Here is an 18,946-nt window from a genome sequence, read left to right on the forward strand (position 1 = left end):
TAAAATGAATTTCAATAGTGAAAAATTTAAAGATCTTCACTTAGGTAAGAAAAATCAAATACATCATTATAGGATGGGGAGACCTGTCTTGGCAGTAGTATGTGCAAAAAGGATCTAGGGGTTTTAGTAGAACATACACCGAGTCAGCAGTATGACTTGGTGGCTAAAAAGACAAACAGGATTAGGGACTGTAACAAAAGAAGTATAGCTGTGTGAGGTGATGGTACAAGCTTTACTCTGGTAAGACCTCACTTGGAGCACTGTATTAAGTTTTTAACACCACAATTGAAGAAGGATGTAGGTAAACTGTCCAGAAGAGGGCTACAAAGATGGTGAGAGGTTTAGAGAACAAGTCATATAAGGAAAGGTTGAGAGAGCTTGGCCTGTTTAGCCTGCAGAGAAGACTTAGAGGAGATATGATTGCCATCTTCAAGTTCTTGAAGGGCTGTCATATAGAAAATGAATCGGAGTTGTTTTCTGATGCTCCAGAGGGGTGGACCAGAACCAGTGGGATGAAATTAATTCATAAGAATTTTCGGCTAAACATCCGGAAGAAGTTCCTGAAAGTTAGAGCAGTTCCTCAGTGGAACAGGCTTCCTTGGGAGGTGGTGGGTTCTCATTTCTTGGAAATTTTAAAGCAGAGGCTAGATAGCCGTGTCACAGAAATGCTGATTCTGGGAATTTGTAAGTGGGTGGGCAGAAAGGATTATGTCCATGGTTGTTTTTGTGACTCTTTTGTGCATACCTATCATCACTTTGGGGTTAGGAGGCAAATTTCCTCAAGGCCTGACTGGCCATGGATTCTGGAATTTTGGGGGGCAGGGCATCATCTGGACATGGAATCTGGGGGTCACTGTGGCTGGGCAGGTAGTTGTCAATTACCTGCATTCTGCAAGGGGCTGGACTAGATGACCCTCCCTGGATATACCTTCTATGTCTATGATTCTTGCTCTGACCTAGTGCTTTTAAAGAAAAAGGATTTCCAGCATTCAGCCGGGTGCCTTTTAAGCTCTAAAACTAGATGATTATGTATTTTATCATGTCCCTAATAAATACTTGCAAAAGAATAAATTATCATTTATCACGAATCATCATTTATCATGAATCATCATTCTCCATGTTGGATAGTGTGATCCTTACTGATGGGAATTGCCTCCTTTGATAAATAGCGGCCGCGGCTCGGCACAGCCGCCGTTGACGCCGCGGGGGCGCCCAGCGATGACGCGGCTCCCAGCGGCGTCATTGGTGCCACGCCGGCGCGTGGCTGCAGAGGGGCGGGGGCGCCGGCCTTAAAAAGGCCGGAGCAGGCGTCCCTGTCCTCTTTTGCGCCAGCTGCTCACCGAGGACAGATACCCGCCCACCCTGCCTGTTTTGTTCTGTTCTTAAGTTTGTCGCAGTCATGGATATGCAAGGTAGGGAGCCTGTTGGCAGGGAGCCCGTCTGCGTGCGGGACTCCCTGAGGTGGGGGGTCTCCTTAAAGAGACCGGCATTGACCCGGGCGTGGCCTACCCGGCTGGGAGGCCAGGGGCCCGGGGAGCCAAGTGGCGGGGGAACAACAATGGAGGCGGACGCCCGTTGGGTTCCTCACGGCCGCTTCCCCGGAACCCGCGGCAGAAGGCGTCCCATCCTCCCGGCTGGGAGTGAGGCGTGGAGCCCGAGGGCCGCAGGTCGGTACAAGCAGCCGGACGGCTGATGGGGTCAGGCTCCCTTACCTACATATGGCCAACCCTCGGCTGGGGGTGGTCTGTCAGTAAACGGCTGCGGCCAAGTTATATGCCAAAAGCAGGAGTTGTGTCTTCGCTGGTTGAGTCGCCACCTGCCAGTCAACAGGCAAGATCACGTATTTCCCAGACTAGCCCTAGAAAACTGCATCCCCAAACTAGTTAACAGATAACCTTCCCAGCAGGTACAAGAACATCCAGCCTTTGTAACTGTACAGAGAAAACAGAAAGAACACAAACATTTCCCCAGACTGAGACTAAGCCACTTAGTCCCACTGCTGGCTATGCCAGATAGCTGAAGTATTTGTTCCTTTGGTTGCAGACACAGAGGACTTCAAGTAAGGTGTTTTCCACATGGGAACTGACTTGTGTGTTTTGCCCATTAGTGCTGACAGTAGAGTGTCAACAGAACGTGGCAGGTTTCCCCATGTGATGCTATGAAAATGAGGCGGGGAAATCAGCTTACAATGTCAAAGTCAGTATAAATAACCAGCCTTATGATGATATGAGTAGAAAGTTAGAATACTTCAGCCAGAAAACATTGAGACTGAGGATTCATAGTTCTGGCATGCTGAAATACTTTTGATTTGGAAACTTATTCAGAAACTGTTCTCTGCAGTACTCCAGTACTAGCTCAGCAGATAAGAACATATCAATTCAATAATGTCTAGTAACATTTTAGATTGCTTTCCACATACTCTTCTGCATTCTCAGTAGAGGGGCATCCCTATATGTTGAGATTGTGGCTGCCTCCCCCTGGCCGCCACCAAAAATAGGGTATAATTTTATCTGGAAAAACCTTCCTGTATGTCAAACACATGCACTCTTTTAAACATCAAGATTAGACTCTCTTCTTTTTACCAGAATGCCTGATTGTAACAAACTAAGTTTCTAAATTCCCTGTTTTGGAGATATAAAAGCTAACAGGCCACTTGATATCCAGATATTTTACCATGACTTTTCCATGGAACATTTGGCCTTGAGACAGTAGGTAGGCAGCATTCACTCTTCTGACCTATGGGACACATTACTCACTTTAGAAATGCAGCCTTGTCTGTTCTCCTGTCTCCATTAAATACATACCAATCTTTGTGAGCCTTAAATTTTGAATGGATTAAATGCAAACACCTCTTATATAGGTGGCAGTTTAATAGTGGGCGTGTATCAGTGAGCTTGAATGGGGCGAAGGGAGCACCTGGGCAGAGAGATCCGTGTTCAGATTCTAGGTGGGGAACCACTGCATAGTGGAAGGAACCCCACCGTCACCACCAGTGTTGCAAGTATAGATTCAAGTGGGTAGCCATGTTGGTCTGAAGTAGCACAATAAAATGAGAGTCCAGTGGCACCTTTAAGACCAACAAACGTTTATTCTGGGCGTGAGTTTCGAGTGCCAGCACTCTTCCTCAGTCTGAGGTCTTAAAGGTGCTACTGGACTCTGATTTTATAATGATGCAAGTAGTGATGACTCGCAACTTCATACCCTCTACCGAGATCATCCTTGCAAGGAGAACTTGACAGGAACATCATTGACAGGCAACTGCATGGAGAAGGCTACATGAAACCTCACTACTCATTTTGTCCCAACATTATGATGTTGCTATATTATAATGGAATAAGGATGTATCGTAATGCAATCAACATTATGGTAAAAAAAGAATGTGCAGATTGCTCATGGGAAAATCTGAGGGGGGAGGCCAGGAGGTTAGGAGTGGGGATGATCACACAACACTGATGATACAAACCGGATGTTGGAAACAAAATTTGAAGTCAGGAATTCCTCAATGGAAAACTGAGTTTGGATCCGAAGGCAAAAAATAGCAGAAAAAGTGAATTTGGAAAATACAGGATAATGGGGCATTAAATTTGGATCTTTTTCTTGGGAAGGAAAAAATTGTGCAGAAAGTTTTATAAACTTTGATTATTTAAGAATATTGATGCAGCGGTTTGTATTTATGAGGAAATTGTTTGAGAGATGCTGTTTCAGACAAGCAATTAAATTGGAGTGAACATCTCCTGACAAATTAGGATCTGGAATAAGGTGACCAGATTTTAACATTGGTAAAGCAGGACACCATTGACCGGGGGGGGGGGGGGTCTTGATTAAAAATTTGGTCTATATGGAGCAACAAAAATTTTCATAGAATGAAAAAATAGTATTGTAATTATATATGTGTGTGTGTGTGTGTGTGTGTGTGTGTGTGTGTGCGTGTAATTACATATATATATATATATATATATATATATATATATATATATATATATATATATATATATATATATATATATATATATATATAATTTCAGCATAAGTACAATTTGCCAGGTGCCCCCAGATGTCCCTCCAAAGTGAGACAATCTGGTCACCTTAATCTGAAAGGACCTCTGTTTTGCCTCTCACCTTCCTTTGTGAAGCAATCCTTGAACAGGTCTGTTGAGTAGAACTTGCAAAAGTTAACAGAGCTGTGAACAGAATTCCAAATTCACCTCTGGAGGTTTTCTTCAGAGGCACTTCTACTGCCTGCACCCTATGTTTTCCTGACTTCTTAAACTATATGTACTGTGGGTGGGTGTCTTCAGAATGGAGGAATCTGGCTAATATCTGGCTTCTGATCCCAGCCCAATGTACTAGTTCCATTGCTTTGAATTCCTGTGAGGGGGATAAGGAAAAGGTGTGTGACATCTGCCTAGGACAGCTCTCTCATCTCCTAACTAAGATGAGGAAGGAGATAAAAAGAAATAAGTTGACACAAACAATGACAGACATGCTCTAGAGGAGCCTCAGAAAAAATGTCTAACTTCCTACCAACGCAGGGCTTGTCTGGAGAATCAAGAAAGTCCTTTCCCCTTAGTGACTCCATGTCATCATAGCACTTGACCAGCTTCCAAGGGGAGATATTGCTCACAAATAAGGACTGCCCACCCTGGAAAAATTGGGGGAAATGGTTGCATCATTTTTTTAAAAATCTTCACTTAACTAAATGTATGGTGCACAGGATAGAAGGAAAACTGAAAGATAGAATATGCCTTTTTGATTGTTTTGGTTATTCTAAGAGTTAGAAAAGGGTCAGCTTTGGCTCAGTAACTTCTTATAATCAGTAGCAAAATACATTTTAAAAGAAAGCAAAATTGCCAACTATAACACAGAAAAAGGTAAAATAAAAAGGAAGTAATGTATTACCATAATATTTTTAACTTCTGGAAATGAGTGTTTCATTACAGTGACTTTATATATTTTTAACATTAAGACGCTACCTACTGAAATGCACATATAAAACCAATCATTTCCCCCCACACCAAGACAGACACACACACACAAACAGCCACCTGATCTTGATCCTGCTGCATGAAGCCAAATCATTGCCAGTTGGTGAACAGGACACCTTGGTATGAAGCCTTTGCAATGATGTTAGGGGGCTGCATTCTTTGCTTGTTTCTTTGTTCTCCCTGCTGAACGTCCAGTGGAGTGTGGGATGGTGCACTGGAAATGGTGGGTTACAGCTTGTTCTTTTCCTTATACATCTCTGAACTCCAAGGGCGAAGCAGCTACACAGCTAATACAGATAATAGAGCAAAGTCCTGCAATAGACAGAACAGGACTATGTGGACATGTGAGAACCTATTTCAACTTTCTGCATTGATCAGTGCAGCTGATTCCCTAAATGTCATATGTAGAGACAGTATCAGAGGGTACTTTGCAATCTCCAAAGAGGTTGGGTAACATAAACTCACTCCTGAACCTGCATCATATAATGCTGGTGTTTATTGGCTTAAGCATAAACAGAAAAAGACACAAGCTGGTCAAAGTTAGACTATGATAGACATGAGTCTATCATAGTCACAACTTGTTGAGTCACAACTTGAACTGTGCTGTGTAGACCTTAACATGCTTAGCTTTAAAGACTGAAGAAGAGTTGGTTCTTATATGCTGCTTTTCTCTCGCTGAAGAAGTCTCAAAGCGACTTATAGTTGCCTTCTCTCTCCTCTCCCTACAACAGACACCCTATGAAGTAGGTGAGGCTGAGAGAGCCCTGATATTACTGCTCAGACAGAACAGCTTTATCAGTGCTGTGGCAAGCCCAAGGTCACCCAGCTGGCTGCATATGGGGAAGCACGAAATCAAACCTGTCTTGCTAGATTAGAAGTCCGCACTCCTAACCACTACACCAAGCTGGTTTCAATTCAACCAGTGTAGCAACAGGGTCTCCTCGCCTTAACATGCAAAGCCTGCAGTCTGTCTTACCCAGGTCAGGGTTTGTCACGTCTTAGCTGTCCTCTAATAAGTGCTTAGAAATAAGCATGTGTTACCTACTGGTCTATGAAGACAGATGGCAGTCAGGACATAGAAAATGAAAAGCAGAGATGGGGGGAGGGGCTGTAAGGCAAGAAGAAGTAGCATCAACAGGCTCCAGAAGAAACATTGTAGAGATAAAAGCTAGTCGCTATCCAGAGGAATGGATGATTACACAAACTACTTGAGCTTTGCCCTTTTGATTTGACTTCGTTGGATGGAATTGTATATCACAGCTTCCTGGCATCTATTCCCAATCGATGCTATGAAGTAGAAAATTTAATGCAGGGAATTTAAAGCTAAGGATAAAAGGAGTGAAAACAAGGAACTCTGTCACCTCTGTGACTTGAACACAGCAGCTAATGGTGCAAGAACATTTGTCCTCTTTTTGTGAAATGAGTCATGACAGTGTCATAAACATGACTGATTTCACCCCAAAACATAATAATGTAAAAACTTGAAGTAGTAGTATATTTAAAATAAATGATGCAACACTGCTATAAATAATTTGCCTCAGCTAATGATTTAAAGACTGACCGAGCAAGTTTGAAAACTCAATTTTTGGAAGTTTTCCATATCTATTGGAGGCCAGTGATTAATCACAGTCTCATTAAACATGATGTATGGAGGAATGCTGGATACATGTAGGAATGTTTCCAACTTTGAATACATTGTTCATTAAGCAACAGCCCATTTTTCAAACTGTTCTGCTCTTACAAGCTCATTCAATGGAGCTGACTCTGGGGCAACTGTTTGGATGCTCAGGAGAGCAAGCGGCTCACCACTCTGGTACATTCTCTATTCACATGAAGGAAAGCTGGGCTGGGAGTCTCATGTCAGCTTTTGGAGGGATGCTGCAACCAAGGTGTAAGTTACCGCAGCAGATCTTGTATTCTCCTGTGCAACAGTGCAGTTTAGCTTCTTTTGCTGCATAAAGCAGATCTTTCTTTCTTTCTTTCTTTCTTTCTTTCTTTCTTTCTTTCTTTCTTTCTTTCTTTCTGATGTAAATCAAACAGTCTGATTTAACAGAGGATGCTGAATAGATGGTCTTGCAATGCATTACAAAGATGGGAAATTTTAAAAACATTATTTGCTTTTAAATACATTTCCTGATATTTCCACATCTAGACTTTACATAATAAGCTAAAAGAGGGGAAGGGAGGCAAATATATTTAAGATTCCCAATTACGAACAACATCACAATTCAGTTTAGGATGGGGGAGAAGCAAAAGTTAAATCAAATTTTGGGGTTGATTTTTGATGCTCCAATAGAACTAGCTTCATGGGTTTCCCTGGAGAAGACATTCTAAAAATGGAGCACCACCCCTTAGGGAGCTCTAATTTCTCATGTATGCAAATTTTGTTGCACACAGTAGAGAATCTCTCATTTGTCTATTTCAATCCACTGGGATTCTGGAACAATGCAGAAGAGCAACTGTGCTTGAACTATTTAAAACTTAGAACAGTTAAGGACTTGAAAGACAAAAAACAACCAAGGAAACAAGCAAACCCACTGATTTTAATCAGCTAAAAATGCTGATTAAAACTGTATCACATTGGTGTAATGTGATATTAGTTCCAGACAAAAGCTGGGCTGCGACACCCTGAGAGAAATGGAATTCCAAAGGCTGCCATGTAGAATGCACTGTGGGAGTTCCGTGATGACCAAGACATGTAGGCTGGCTCAAGTATTTGTACTCTTGGAAGAAAGCATCTCTGTTTACTGACTCTGAGACAGCCTTCCTTTTATCTTGAAATAGGACAAATTACAGATGAAAACATCTTGCTTTTGTAGATATGGTTCAGAACACACCTAGTTTAAAATATGGCTAGATTGGCTGAAAATGACATTTGTAGAACACTTCATACAGAAGACATGATGAAAACCAATCTAAAATATTGAAGCATCTACACAGTTTTTAATTACACTAAAAATGGTTACTGCTTTAAATAACTTTTGCCCCTAGTCTTAAAGTGCATTTGCTCTATCTGCAGCACTAAAAGAAAAATGTTGGAAAGCTATTATGCCATCCTTTGATGTTAACTATCACTTTTACACTGAACATCAATGAGTATGTGTAGCTCTAATTTCATTAAGTAAAATTTGGTCATTTGCTTCAATTAAAACTTAGTGGTGTCTCCCCTCCCACATACATTTTCTTAGTATCAGAACATAATTTGGGAAGAAGTAACATTTCACAAATGGTTACAAAAGAGTACAGCATCCCCCCCCCATGTTTCTAAGGGTTTTCTTACATTTTACTATTTTGTATGGAGAAAATGTAACAACATCTAGCTAGATAGATCTTCCTTTCTTGACAAACCATGGGCATTTCCGCAAAGAGATCAAAATAACAAGATGGCTCCTACCTGCAATAGCATGATATTAAATCACACTATTTCTCCCTCCACACTTTAAAGCCTTCATGCCATGTCATCTCATGTTTTTCCCTTCTCACATGCTGCACAAAAATTAAAAGAGAGAGCAATGCGCTCTTTCACTCTCCACTCCTCAACCTGTCAATCAATGGGGCCAGCCAACCAGAGGTTTGTTGGACTAGCCCTTTAGTTTGCCATGTTAGTTAACCACCACCCCCACCCCCAAAAAAAACACCCGGCTGGCCAGCAAAGGGCATGGCGAGGGAGGCAGATTCCCCTCCCCCTGTCAATTAAAACACCATTAAGTCTCTCTTTAGTGGTTTTTAAGTGCCTCCTTCCCTTCTTCCTTGGTGCTCAGGCCCCCGTCCCTTCTTCTCCTCTCCTTTCCCCCGCCCGCTGGTCTGCCCGCATGCTGCTCAGCTATTCCATTCCATGCCACCATCGCCCAGGACTCCTTCCCTCCCTCTCTCTCCCTGAGCACCTCTTAAGATGTGGGGCTGCCTGCACGCTGTCCAGGCAGCCTCCACACTGTCTGCAAGCCACCCCCACAGCTTCCATGCCGCCCATGCCAGCTGCACGCCTCCCACAACCACCTTAATGCCGTCCATATAACAAGGAGGCATGGAAGATGCATGGGCAGTGTGCAGGTGGAGCGGCTGGCATGGAAGCTGTGCAGGTGGTGTGCAGGCAGTGGGTGGTTGTGCAGGCAGTGTGTAGGCAGCGCCCCGCTTAAGAGGTGCTCAGGGAGGGAGAGGGAGGGAAGGAGTCCTGGGCGATTGTGGAGTGGAATGGCTGAGCAGCATGCAGATGGACCAAAACAGAGAGGAGAAGAAGGGATGGGGTCTGAGCACCAAGGAGGTAGGGAAGGAAGCACTTAATTAAAAACCACTAAAGGGAGACTTAACGGTGTTTGAACTGACAGGGGAGAATCTGCCTCCTTCGCTGGGCAGGAAATGGAGGGGGAGGGCAGGACAAAACTGAGCAGACTGCCGTGTGTTTCACCCTCCATACGTTCTTTCAGCTGGCTTGCACATTTTAGGGTGGTGAATTCACTTTCCTGTATTCCCAAAATTGTGTGTTAAAAAAGGTGAATTTGCAAGCTGACTGTTGGTCAGCCTCTGGATATAGGTAACGTCATGTGAAAGGACCGGAATATGCAACCTATGTTGAGAGGCTGTACGGCTACATTTCTCCTGTGCGGAAAGACCCCATATTTTCTTTGCATTGTGAGCAGCTCAGAAAATGTGATTCCATCCTAAAATTACTATGAAAATGAGTGAGGCCTACCGTATTTGCCGGCGTATAAGACGACTGGGCGTATAAGACGACCCCCCAACATTTCCACTCAAAATATAGAGTTTGTTACATTACATTACAGTACTATGGGCCACTATGGGCAGCTCTGTCTATCCCAACTGAAGTGCACCCGGCATATAGGACGACCCCCCCAATTGGAGGCATGTTTTTCAGGGGGGAAAAGTAGTCTTATATGCCAGCAAATACTGTATATAGTGGTTATACTAACATCACAAATTTATAGATATGAGCCTGACTGCAGTTCCTTCTCTTGTACATCACTTAAAGTGCCCTGACTGACCTTATCCCTCTTCTCCCCTCTAATTTTTTGAAGCTATGTGTTCTTGTTTTCTAGCCCTGGAGGATACAATACTCCCAATCTGCAATCTGTTCTCAAAAAGCTTACGATTCCTCCATCCCTTTTGTTTAGTGAGGTAGGACTCCACTGTCACTGACTGAAACTTCTTTGCAAAAACAACCATTCCTTAGGTTGTCAGGAAATGAACTTCTTACTTCTGAGGGGACAAACTTCCATGGTAGCCTGTCAGGCATGCAGGAAAAAACAGATTGAGAAGATCACAAATAGATTGTCATGCCTTTCTTAAAACAATCTCACTGGGAGGCATAATTTCAAATGCATTCACTTGAGGTTTACACATGGAGGGGTGGGCAGGAAGGATGCTGCGTTTTGAAAGCTGTCTCCAGAGCTGGGCCAACGAACGTGCAACCTACAATGTGTGTCAGGCGAGACCCTGAGGCTCCATTTTCTCTGAAATTGATTTAGCTGTCATTAGTTATGCAGAGACGGGAGGAATCCTTGAGGCCTAATAAGAGAGCATTCTGTTCTTGTAAACAACCCTTGTGACTTAGGCTTTCTCCCTCCGCCTTCCTTCTCATTACTCCTTTAAGCCTTGCTTTCCCGGACACCAGCTGTCACCAAGGAAGTCTGCAGTAGCATCTTCTTCTGCTTCCTTAGCTGGTTGGAGCTGCACCAGCATGGCCTGGAGAGCTTCCTTCACCATCTGGATCTCTCTCTGTAGAGACTGTATACGCTTTATTAAGGAATAAATTGAAAGGTAATTGGCAGGTCCTTTTCCCTCTCCAAATTATTTAATAAGTTGTTGTTGTACTGTGCACAACAGATGGGCATTGCTAACTAATTGCAGCATCAAGTTCATCCAAATTGCTTGGATTAAATATTAATACATATTTCACACTTCCTCCTCCCACATTTTCCTTACGCCTGTAGGCAACGGCCAACTTTATGTATCATTTTTGCTTGAGGGGTATGAAATGAGCAGTGATTTTTGTGTTCTTTCTTTTCTTTTCTTTTTTGGTATGCATATGTAAGTGTGAATGGCTGTTATAAATCCCAATGTGTTATACAAAGAGAGTATTGCAGAGGAAATAATCTTAGATCTCAGCTTGAGTGGAATATAAATTAATGCAAAGAGCTCTCTGTGTGCCAAATTTGCAGGTCATGGATGGTAATTCTGACTAACAGGAGAACATCTCTGAGTACATATTCATTGTACACTCACACCCAAGTTAGGGATGAATTCCTTCCCCCTCAGACTTCCATGTGGCTTCTCCCATAGGATGAAAGGCTATCTCTTGCCTTTTCTGTATGGGGAGGAGCATAATCTAAGCTCACATCTTGAACATATGTACTTAAAAGTAAATTCTTTTCAATGGCACTTATGTTCATTAACAGACAATAATGTTAGTTACCCTTGTGAATTTGAATTCTGCTGCTGGTTAAATCCTTTAAATACTAACAATTTTCATTCATTTACTCAATGAAAGTGGGGCATAAATATTAACCATCAGCAAGGGAACCATTTGATAATAATAATGAAAATTAAAACCTGAGTTGAAACAAAACTTTGAAAACCTCCTATGCAAAAAGGCCAAAGTACAATTTGTCAGTGACGTACCTCCTCCTTGCTTTTATCTTTCTGTGGGTTTCTGATACATTAGGAAATGTTGCCTTACCCAAGAACAATGTCAACATGAAAAGATATTCTTAGGTTATGAAGTGGATAAGTCAAAAATCCTTTTCTTTAGGAAAGAAAGTGAGTGGAGGGAATCACGAGAGAGTTATGCAAATAACTTCAATGCCAGACTGTCGCACACACCAGTTTGAAAAGCCTTTTGGCAGCTCCTGAGCCTATTAAAGCTTCCTTAAGATTTCATCTTTTTATGTAATTTACATACATTTGCTTTAATGTGTGAATCTTCCTTATCTTAAAGGAAACTATTTGTAAAAAAAGAGAGTCAAAAATCCAAATTTGCTCTAATTTTTAGACATCTTTTTCAAACTAAGGCAAGATAGACAAAAGATATGGAAAAACATATCTCTGCATTAAGCTCTTAAAAATATTATACAAAGCACAAATAAAGGAACCCTTCACAATACCACAGATGTAGCAAAACCATGTTTGGGGTTCCCACAAAGTTGTAGTTAATTCATGAAGTTCTGAGGAAATCACAAGTGGCACAACAGGCATTTAAGGAATTTGTGAAGATGAGTTTTAATTATCCTCGATATGTATTCTGAGATTTCATGCTGGGGATATTCAGCGTCTATGTATTCTGTTAAAGGATTTTTTTTTAAGTTTTGGGTACAAAGTAACCAAAAATTATAGCAGGAACAAAAAAGGCTATATGTATATTCATAATGGCTTTTATCCTATTGTCTGTTTCCTGTGAGGGAAAGAAACTTCCATCTTTGGAAGAGAGGGAGAAGTTTCTGTCAATTTCCTTTTCCATTGCAGACCCTTACCATTTAAACCAAAACAGAAAGGGAAAAACCCAACCCAAAGAAGCAACGAAATTCTGTGTGTGTGTGTATCCACTTTCAAAAAACAGACACATTCCAGCCTTGAAGCAGCAAATATTTAGATTACAAAATATGCAACAATTTGGCTACTGAAGAAGGCCTTGGAGGCCAAAACACATGCGGTCTAGTTTTAATGTGGTTCAGGGTTATCAACCTAAGGGTATTGAATTGTTGGTCCTGTTTTATTGGTTCAAGGTTACTAACCAAAAGATGTTTAATTGTATCACATTCCATAGATTCGGGACATTGCAGTCCAAATATCTACTGCTTCAGGGGTGGAAAATATATATTTCTCATAATTTTCTCTTACCCAGACTTTGGGGACCCAACTTCATGCTGTTCATGAAGATCCACTAGAACAGAACTGGTGTGTGTGGGGAAAATCTGTTCAGCTCAGGCGACTCAGTCAGTAGACAATTCTCCCATCAGGACTGGATGGATTACAGCTGCCTTGGACTGTGGTTTTGTTGCAAAAATCGCTACTGCCCAAGGCAGGGGTAGTCAACCTATGGTCCTCCCGATGTTCATGGACTACAATTCCCATGAGCCCCTGCCAGCAAATACTGGACATCTGGAGGACCACAGGTTGACTACCCCCGGCCTAAGGCACTGATTTTCTCCAGCTTATTTTTATTTTATGGTTTTGTTTTGCATATAGCTTTAACAGTGGACAAATTAGTCCAAAATAAAAGTGGTTACTGGATAAGATCATTTGCTTTAAAAACTCTGAGGCAACTTAATAGGAATTCTGTGTCTATGTTCCAATATCCCAGTAGAAAGGGCACATGTGCTGCATTGGTTACATGAAAAGGAGGGGGGGGGTGAATTTTGAAATTGTCAGAGTGTATTTGCATACTGGTGGGTGACAGAGAAAATCATCATGTGCTGCTACTGAAAGAACTACCATGGAGAAAAAGAGAAGCCAGTTCATATTTTGAGGGGGTGAAGTGAGTGACTTGCTTCCTTTGGTGTCAATGGGATGAAAATTTCAGAATCATTAATGGAAATGTGTTTTTAAGCAAGGTGCAGAAAGAAGTATTTCCTATATGCAAAATTAAAATGGCCAACCCATTTCTTGTAACAAAAAAAAGGCATTTTACCTCAGAGAAACTATTTCATGCCCTAAAATTGTCTAACAAGCCACAATGGCTAATTAAGACCCCCAAATGACTGTGAAATTGCAATATAAAATCCATTTAATTTTACTTGGGAATGCTAGGCCTTTCCTGTCAGGAAACTAACACCTCTCATCAACTCCTCAGACACCAGCAATGAGTCACCCCTCTATCTTTGGTTCTTCCAATTAACAATTCAGATTATTTTCATATGCTTGCCACTGATCAACAGTCATTGCCTCTTCTGTGGGTTTACTTCACTATGTCAGATAGCTATTATTCAACAAATGTATCAATTTCAAAGAGAGGGGTGAGTTTTACTCTTTCACTGGTAGTTTGTTCCTCCATCCATCTCCAAATACAAAACCTACTATTTAATATTTGCTTTGAGGAGCTACGATATTAAATAAAAATCCCTAGTGGGTCAATGTAAATATTCAGCGCTGAGGATTAGTGCTGGCTTCTGCATTTGTGTTCTGTGTTATTCACGCTCTACTAGCAAGCTGGTTGATTCCAATATTCTGTGCCATAAAAAGTATAATGAACAACAATGGCATCTGGGATTTATTTCTTCTAATAGAAGTTTAATTATTAATCAAAGCCACAATGTGTGCTTAAATGTTGGCAGAACTGCTTGATGGCACCAGGAAGTTAGTTCTGAATGAACCTTTTAAACTCTTTCTCTCTTTTATTCATTAAAGAGGCAATGGCTACAATTTTCTACTCATTTAAAACCAAAGCACCATACCTACCAATATCACACTCCTGGGACTCACTCTACACTATGCTCACATTATTGTGTGATTTACTTGGCATCAGAAAACTTGTGGGCATAATTAATACACATCACTTTACATAATGGATCATTGTTCATAATAAGCACGGGTTCAGACACTATTTTCACCAACTATCCTGTAATTTTAATCCTCATTAAAGTGATGTATTTGTGTGAGCTGTATAGCATACCCAGAGGACTCTTTCAGGCCTCTGTAGATCTGTTTCTGAGAGCTGAATGTACACTGAAACTAGACATTCCTGGACTGCTTTCACATTTTCCTGAGTGGCACAGAGCATGCTCCCATTTAATTTGGGAGTGTCCACATGACACTGAGCTGAGGAGGGAAAAAATCTAAACTGGATAAGGTTTAATACAATACAAGACCAATGTCGTGAGTCATGATAACTGCTCTACACAAAGCTGTACTTTCTTTTATTAGTTTATTTCATCAAGCATAAAAAGATTATTGTTCCTAGACAACTTATTTGCCATCTAGTTTGGACGAGTCACTGAGATATACCCAGTCCAAATATACACCAAAAATATCTTATCAGTATTCTTCAGCTATATTTGGGATCAGGATCAATATTTGGGAATGTCGTCAGTATCAGTATCCCAATCACAAATATCCTGGAAATATTCAGGAATACCTGGAACTGGAATTTTAAAGCCCCAAATAGGGAGGGGCTGCTTCTTGCAGGTATTCTAGGCAAAATGAAGGAAGACAAAGGTGATCAGCATTCACAGGCAAATGGGATCACATATTACAGGCAACCAGGTTGGTCCTAATAGAATTCTCTGGGTTGATAGTAGGGTTGTGCGCACCATTCCAGGCTGCCGCAGCCAGTGGGGGGGGAGGGTGCGCAGCCATTCACCCTCCCCCCTCCCACGGTGAGGCGCTGGCTGTGGCAGCCTGGAGCAGCCAATTTGGACACAGCCACGCACAACCCTAGTTGATAGTGGTTCTGTTGGGCTTCTGCTGTCATACGAGTCCTAGATTTTGATTGGGTTCTGTAGTTCTTGGTTCTGCTGGGCCAGAGGGGACTGTGTTCCCTTGTTTCAGGTTGGTTTGATTTGGATTCTCTGGTTTGACATAGCTGGATTTGCTACATTGATCTGTGTTTTACAGGAATTCTCTGGTTTGACATTGGCTGTGTTTGCCTTGGAAGCTTTAGGTACAAGATTGTTTGCTCTTGTGCATTTGGCTATTCTTTGCCTTGGAGAAAGTACTGAACTTTTTTCAGTAGGAAACAATGGAGGATGGCTGGAGACCTCCCTCGGGTCTCCGTCCCTCCCCCCCAAAACAGCACCCACCGCCCACCAGTCCTACCCACTCCGCTAGCCACCGTGGGACCCACCTGACGCCGCCCAACACACTTCGCCCACCCCTCCAGGTAAGCCCCGAGCGCCCTGCGCGCCCCGACCTTACTTCGCCCATTTTTACAAATGGCCTTTCTTCCTAGTATGCTGTATAAAATAAGTTATTACCAGGAAATAAACAGAGAGCCATGTCCTCACAGGCCCTACACCACCTCTTTCCATATCAGCCAACCTGCCAACTAAAATCTGTGCCTCAGGCTCTTGTCTCTGTGAACCTGCCTATAGAGTAAGTTATTTAACGATAGTAGAATTTTGCCTTTGGAATTTGCTTTCCTTTGAACCTTGCCTGACATCCACCTTACTTTTCTTTACCTTTTTCTTTTCTTTTCTTTAACTAGGGGATTCCATCTTTTTAGCTGTTTTGTGGTCTGCTCCGAGAGATGTTTTAGCAGTAACATTTTAGACTGGTTTATTTTATGTTGCTTTTATACCTAGGTATGTTTTTAACCAATTTTTATTAATTTGTTGGTTCTGTTTTAAATGAATAAATATTGATAGTGTTTGGTTATGCATTTCTCATTTTCAAAGTGTAATCCACTCTTTCAGAAAAGGGCTCTTCATACAGGTACTTTCTGCTAATGCAGAGTTCTTTGTGCTCGCACTTTTTTAATTGTGAAAATATAAACAATACAGGGTAGATCAAGATAGTCTAGTCACCAATTTAGGGGTAGTTCTACAGATCAGCCATCATTCCCCCCAAAATTAAACTTACATTGTCAATAATGTGGGCCATCCAAGACAACATCCTATCTCAAACATTGGCTAACCAGTTACTCTGGAGGGCCAACAAGGTATAGAGGCCAAAATGTTACCCTGATGGCACTGGTATTCCCGCCTGGCATTGGTATTCTGAGGCTTACTGCCTCTGAATAGCCAGGTTCCCTTTGGTCACCATAGCTAGTAGTTGCTGATAGGCCCAACTACCATTCATCTTTCTATTCCTCTTCTGAAGTCATGTATGGCAGTTGCCATCACTACATCCTCTGGCACTGAATTCCATGTTTTAAGCACTCATTGTGTAAATAAATATTTCCTTTTATCCATCCTTTATCTACTGCCCATCAACTTCATGGGATGTCCTCAAGTTCTAGTATTTTGGGAAAAAGAGGAAATTTTCATCTATGGCTTTGGAGATGACTGCTCAAAATGTATTAATTCTCTTCAACATGATCAACACAATGTTATTTTCATAAATTATCCATGAAACCTAGAATTTTACCTGGAATATTAAACAAAGTGAATCACAAAGGATATGACTAAGGTTTTCATCACAGCTGCAGATTGCTGTATGAAGTTGATCTTCAAGATGCAACAGTTTCTTACTGATTTGTTCACATTTTTCTTCAAGTTCTGTGGAAAGTACAGGGAGTTCCTATAAGCAGATAAAAATACAGTTTATATGCTTTTGATTGCCATTAGCATGACATGGGATCACATTAAACTGGGTTACAGTTCGTATGTTAACATTTTATTCCTCAAGACGAAACTTCTTCCTGATCCAAAGCTTAAAGGTAAAGGTAAAGGTATCCCCTGTGCAAGCACCGGGTCATGTCTGACCCTTGGGGTGATGCCCTCTAGTGTTTTCATGGCAGACTCAATACGGGGTGGTTTGCCAGTGCCTTCCCCAGTCATTACCATTTACCCCCCAGCAAGCTGGGTACTCATTTTACCAACCTCGGAAGGATGGAAGGCTGAGTCAACCTTGAGCCGGCTGCTGGGATTGAACTCCCAGCCTCATGGGCAGAGCTTTCAGACTGCATGTCTGCTGCCTTACCACTCTGCACCACAAGATGGATCCAGAGCTTACCTCCAGCCAATTGCCTAGGCCCTTTTATCTGATTTGGCTCTGTGCACAGCTGGGTAAAATGAAATGGGCAAGATGATTATGGGACAATGAAGATTCCATAACCTGCACACTTTTAAAATTGGGCACACAGCTCCACTTCATTGAGGTCAGCTATCATTATATTTAGATTCTCTCTCTTGCAATTTGGTGTAGTGGTTAGCCAGTTTGGTGTAGTGGTTAGGAGTGCGGACTTCTAATCTGGCATGCCGGGTTCGATTTTGCGCTCCCCCACATGCATCCAGCTGGGTGACCTTGGGCTCGCCACGGCACTGATAAAACTGTTCTGACTGGGCAGTGATATCAGGGCTCTCTCAGCCTCACCCACCCCACAGGGTGTCTGTTGTGGGGAGAGGAATGTGAAGGCGACTGTAAGCCGCTTTGAGCCTCCTTCAGGTAGGGAAAAGCGGCATATAAGAACCAACTCTTCTTCTTCTTCTTCTTCTTCTTCTTCTTCTTCTTCTTCTTCTTCTTCTTCTTCTTCTTCTTCTTCTTCTTCTTCTTCTTCTTCTTCTTCTTCAATGGGATCGTCAGTCCTCACTGATATGACATTTTTGTATCAGAATTAAAACCACTTCCAAGTCAAGATCCATGTTAAAAAGCGGGGAGGGGGGATTTGTGTCACAATGATGGGTTTAATCCTTTCCTCTTCTGCTGTTTGCCTAACAGGAACTGCCCCTCCCCCCTTTCCAAGGTTGCTATTAAGAAAAAGACAAATACAAGTTTGCCCCAGGAAAAACATAGCCATGAATTACAGTTTGACACCCTGTTTTTATTATGCTGGGCAGGCAGCAAAAAGATGGTGATTATTATTATTAGACTTCGGCTTAATAGACCACAAGTTGAGTATGCCTGCTCTACAGCAACTGCTCATCTACCACACACATTTTATATAGAGGAGTTGGATTAGGTTCTGTGAAAGTGTCAAATTTTCCTTCAGCAGGGGCGGGGGGTGATGTGATTCAGTCACATTGACTGATGAAGCACTAGCTCTAATAAGCAGTCATTACAAAACTACCTTTAATCACATTTTCCGTCAGCATTGAGTCACTGCTCTTTGGCTTTTTATCTTGCCTGTGTGCCTGAAAGGTTTTTGAAGATGCCTCCTTTATGATGAGTATCTGATGCTTCTGAAATCTCGTGGGGATTGAGCCCAGATGCCCTGCTTGTAGCCCTTCTAGAAGACCTTTGGCCAGTATTCCATCCATCATTTTAGGAACACAGACCATATTCACAGTGAGCATTTTTAAAACTCAAGCAAGCAACCAAATTAAGAACATTTTCCAGTGTGGAACAACTAGCAG

The 18,946-nt window shown here is 42.0% G+C and overlaps 1 protein-coding gene across 5 annotated transcripts in view; it reads right to left on the reverse strand.

The window, feature by feature from the left end:
• Positions 1–18,946, reverse strand: part of DISC1 (DISC1 scaffold protein) — a 483,193-nt gene that overhangs the window by 262,053 nt on the left and 202,194 nt on the right. Inside the window, exon 9 of one of the 5 annotated variants that reach the window (XM_077346332.1) lies at positions 16,480–17,171. The exons of 2 other annotated variants lie outside the window; for them this stretch is intronic. In XM_077346332.1, the coding sequence (XP_077202447.1) occupies positions 17,007–17,171 (165 nt within the window). In that variant the 3' untranslated portion in view covers positions 16,480–17,006. Of the gene's footprint in view, positions 1–16,479; positions 17,172–18,946 lie in introns of those variants that run through there. 2 more of the 5 variants (XM_077346324.1, XM_077346306.1) reach the window with 2 other exon arrangements.

This window comes from Paroedura picta, chromosome 1, assembly GCF_049243985.1.
Source record: "Paroedura picta isolate Pp20150507F chromosome 1, Ppicta_v3.0, whole genome shotgun sequence".
NCBI lineage: Eukaryota > Metazoa > Chordata > Lepidosauria > Squamata > Gekkonidae > Paroedura > Paroedura picta.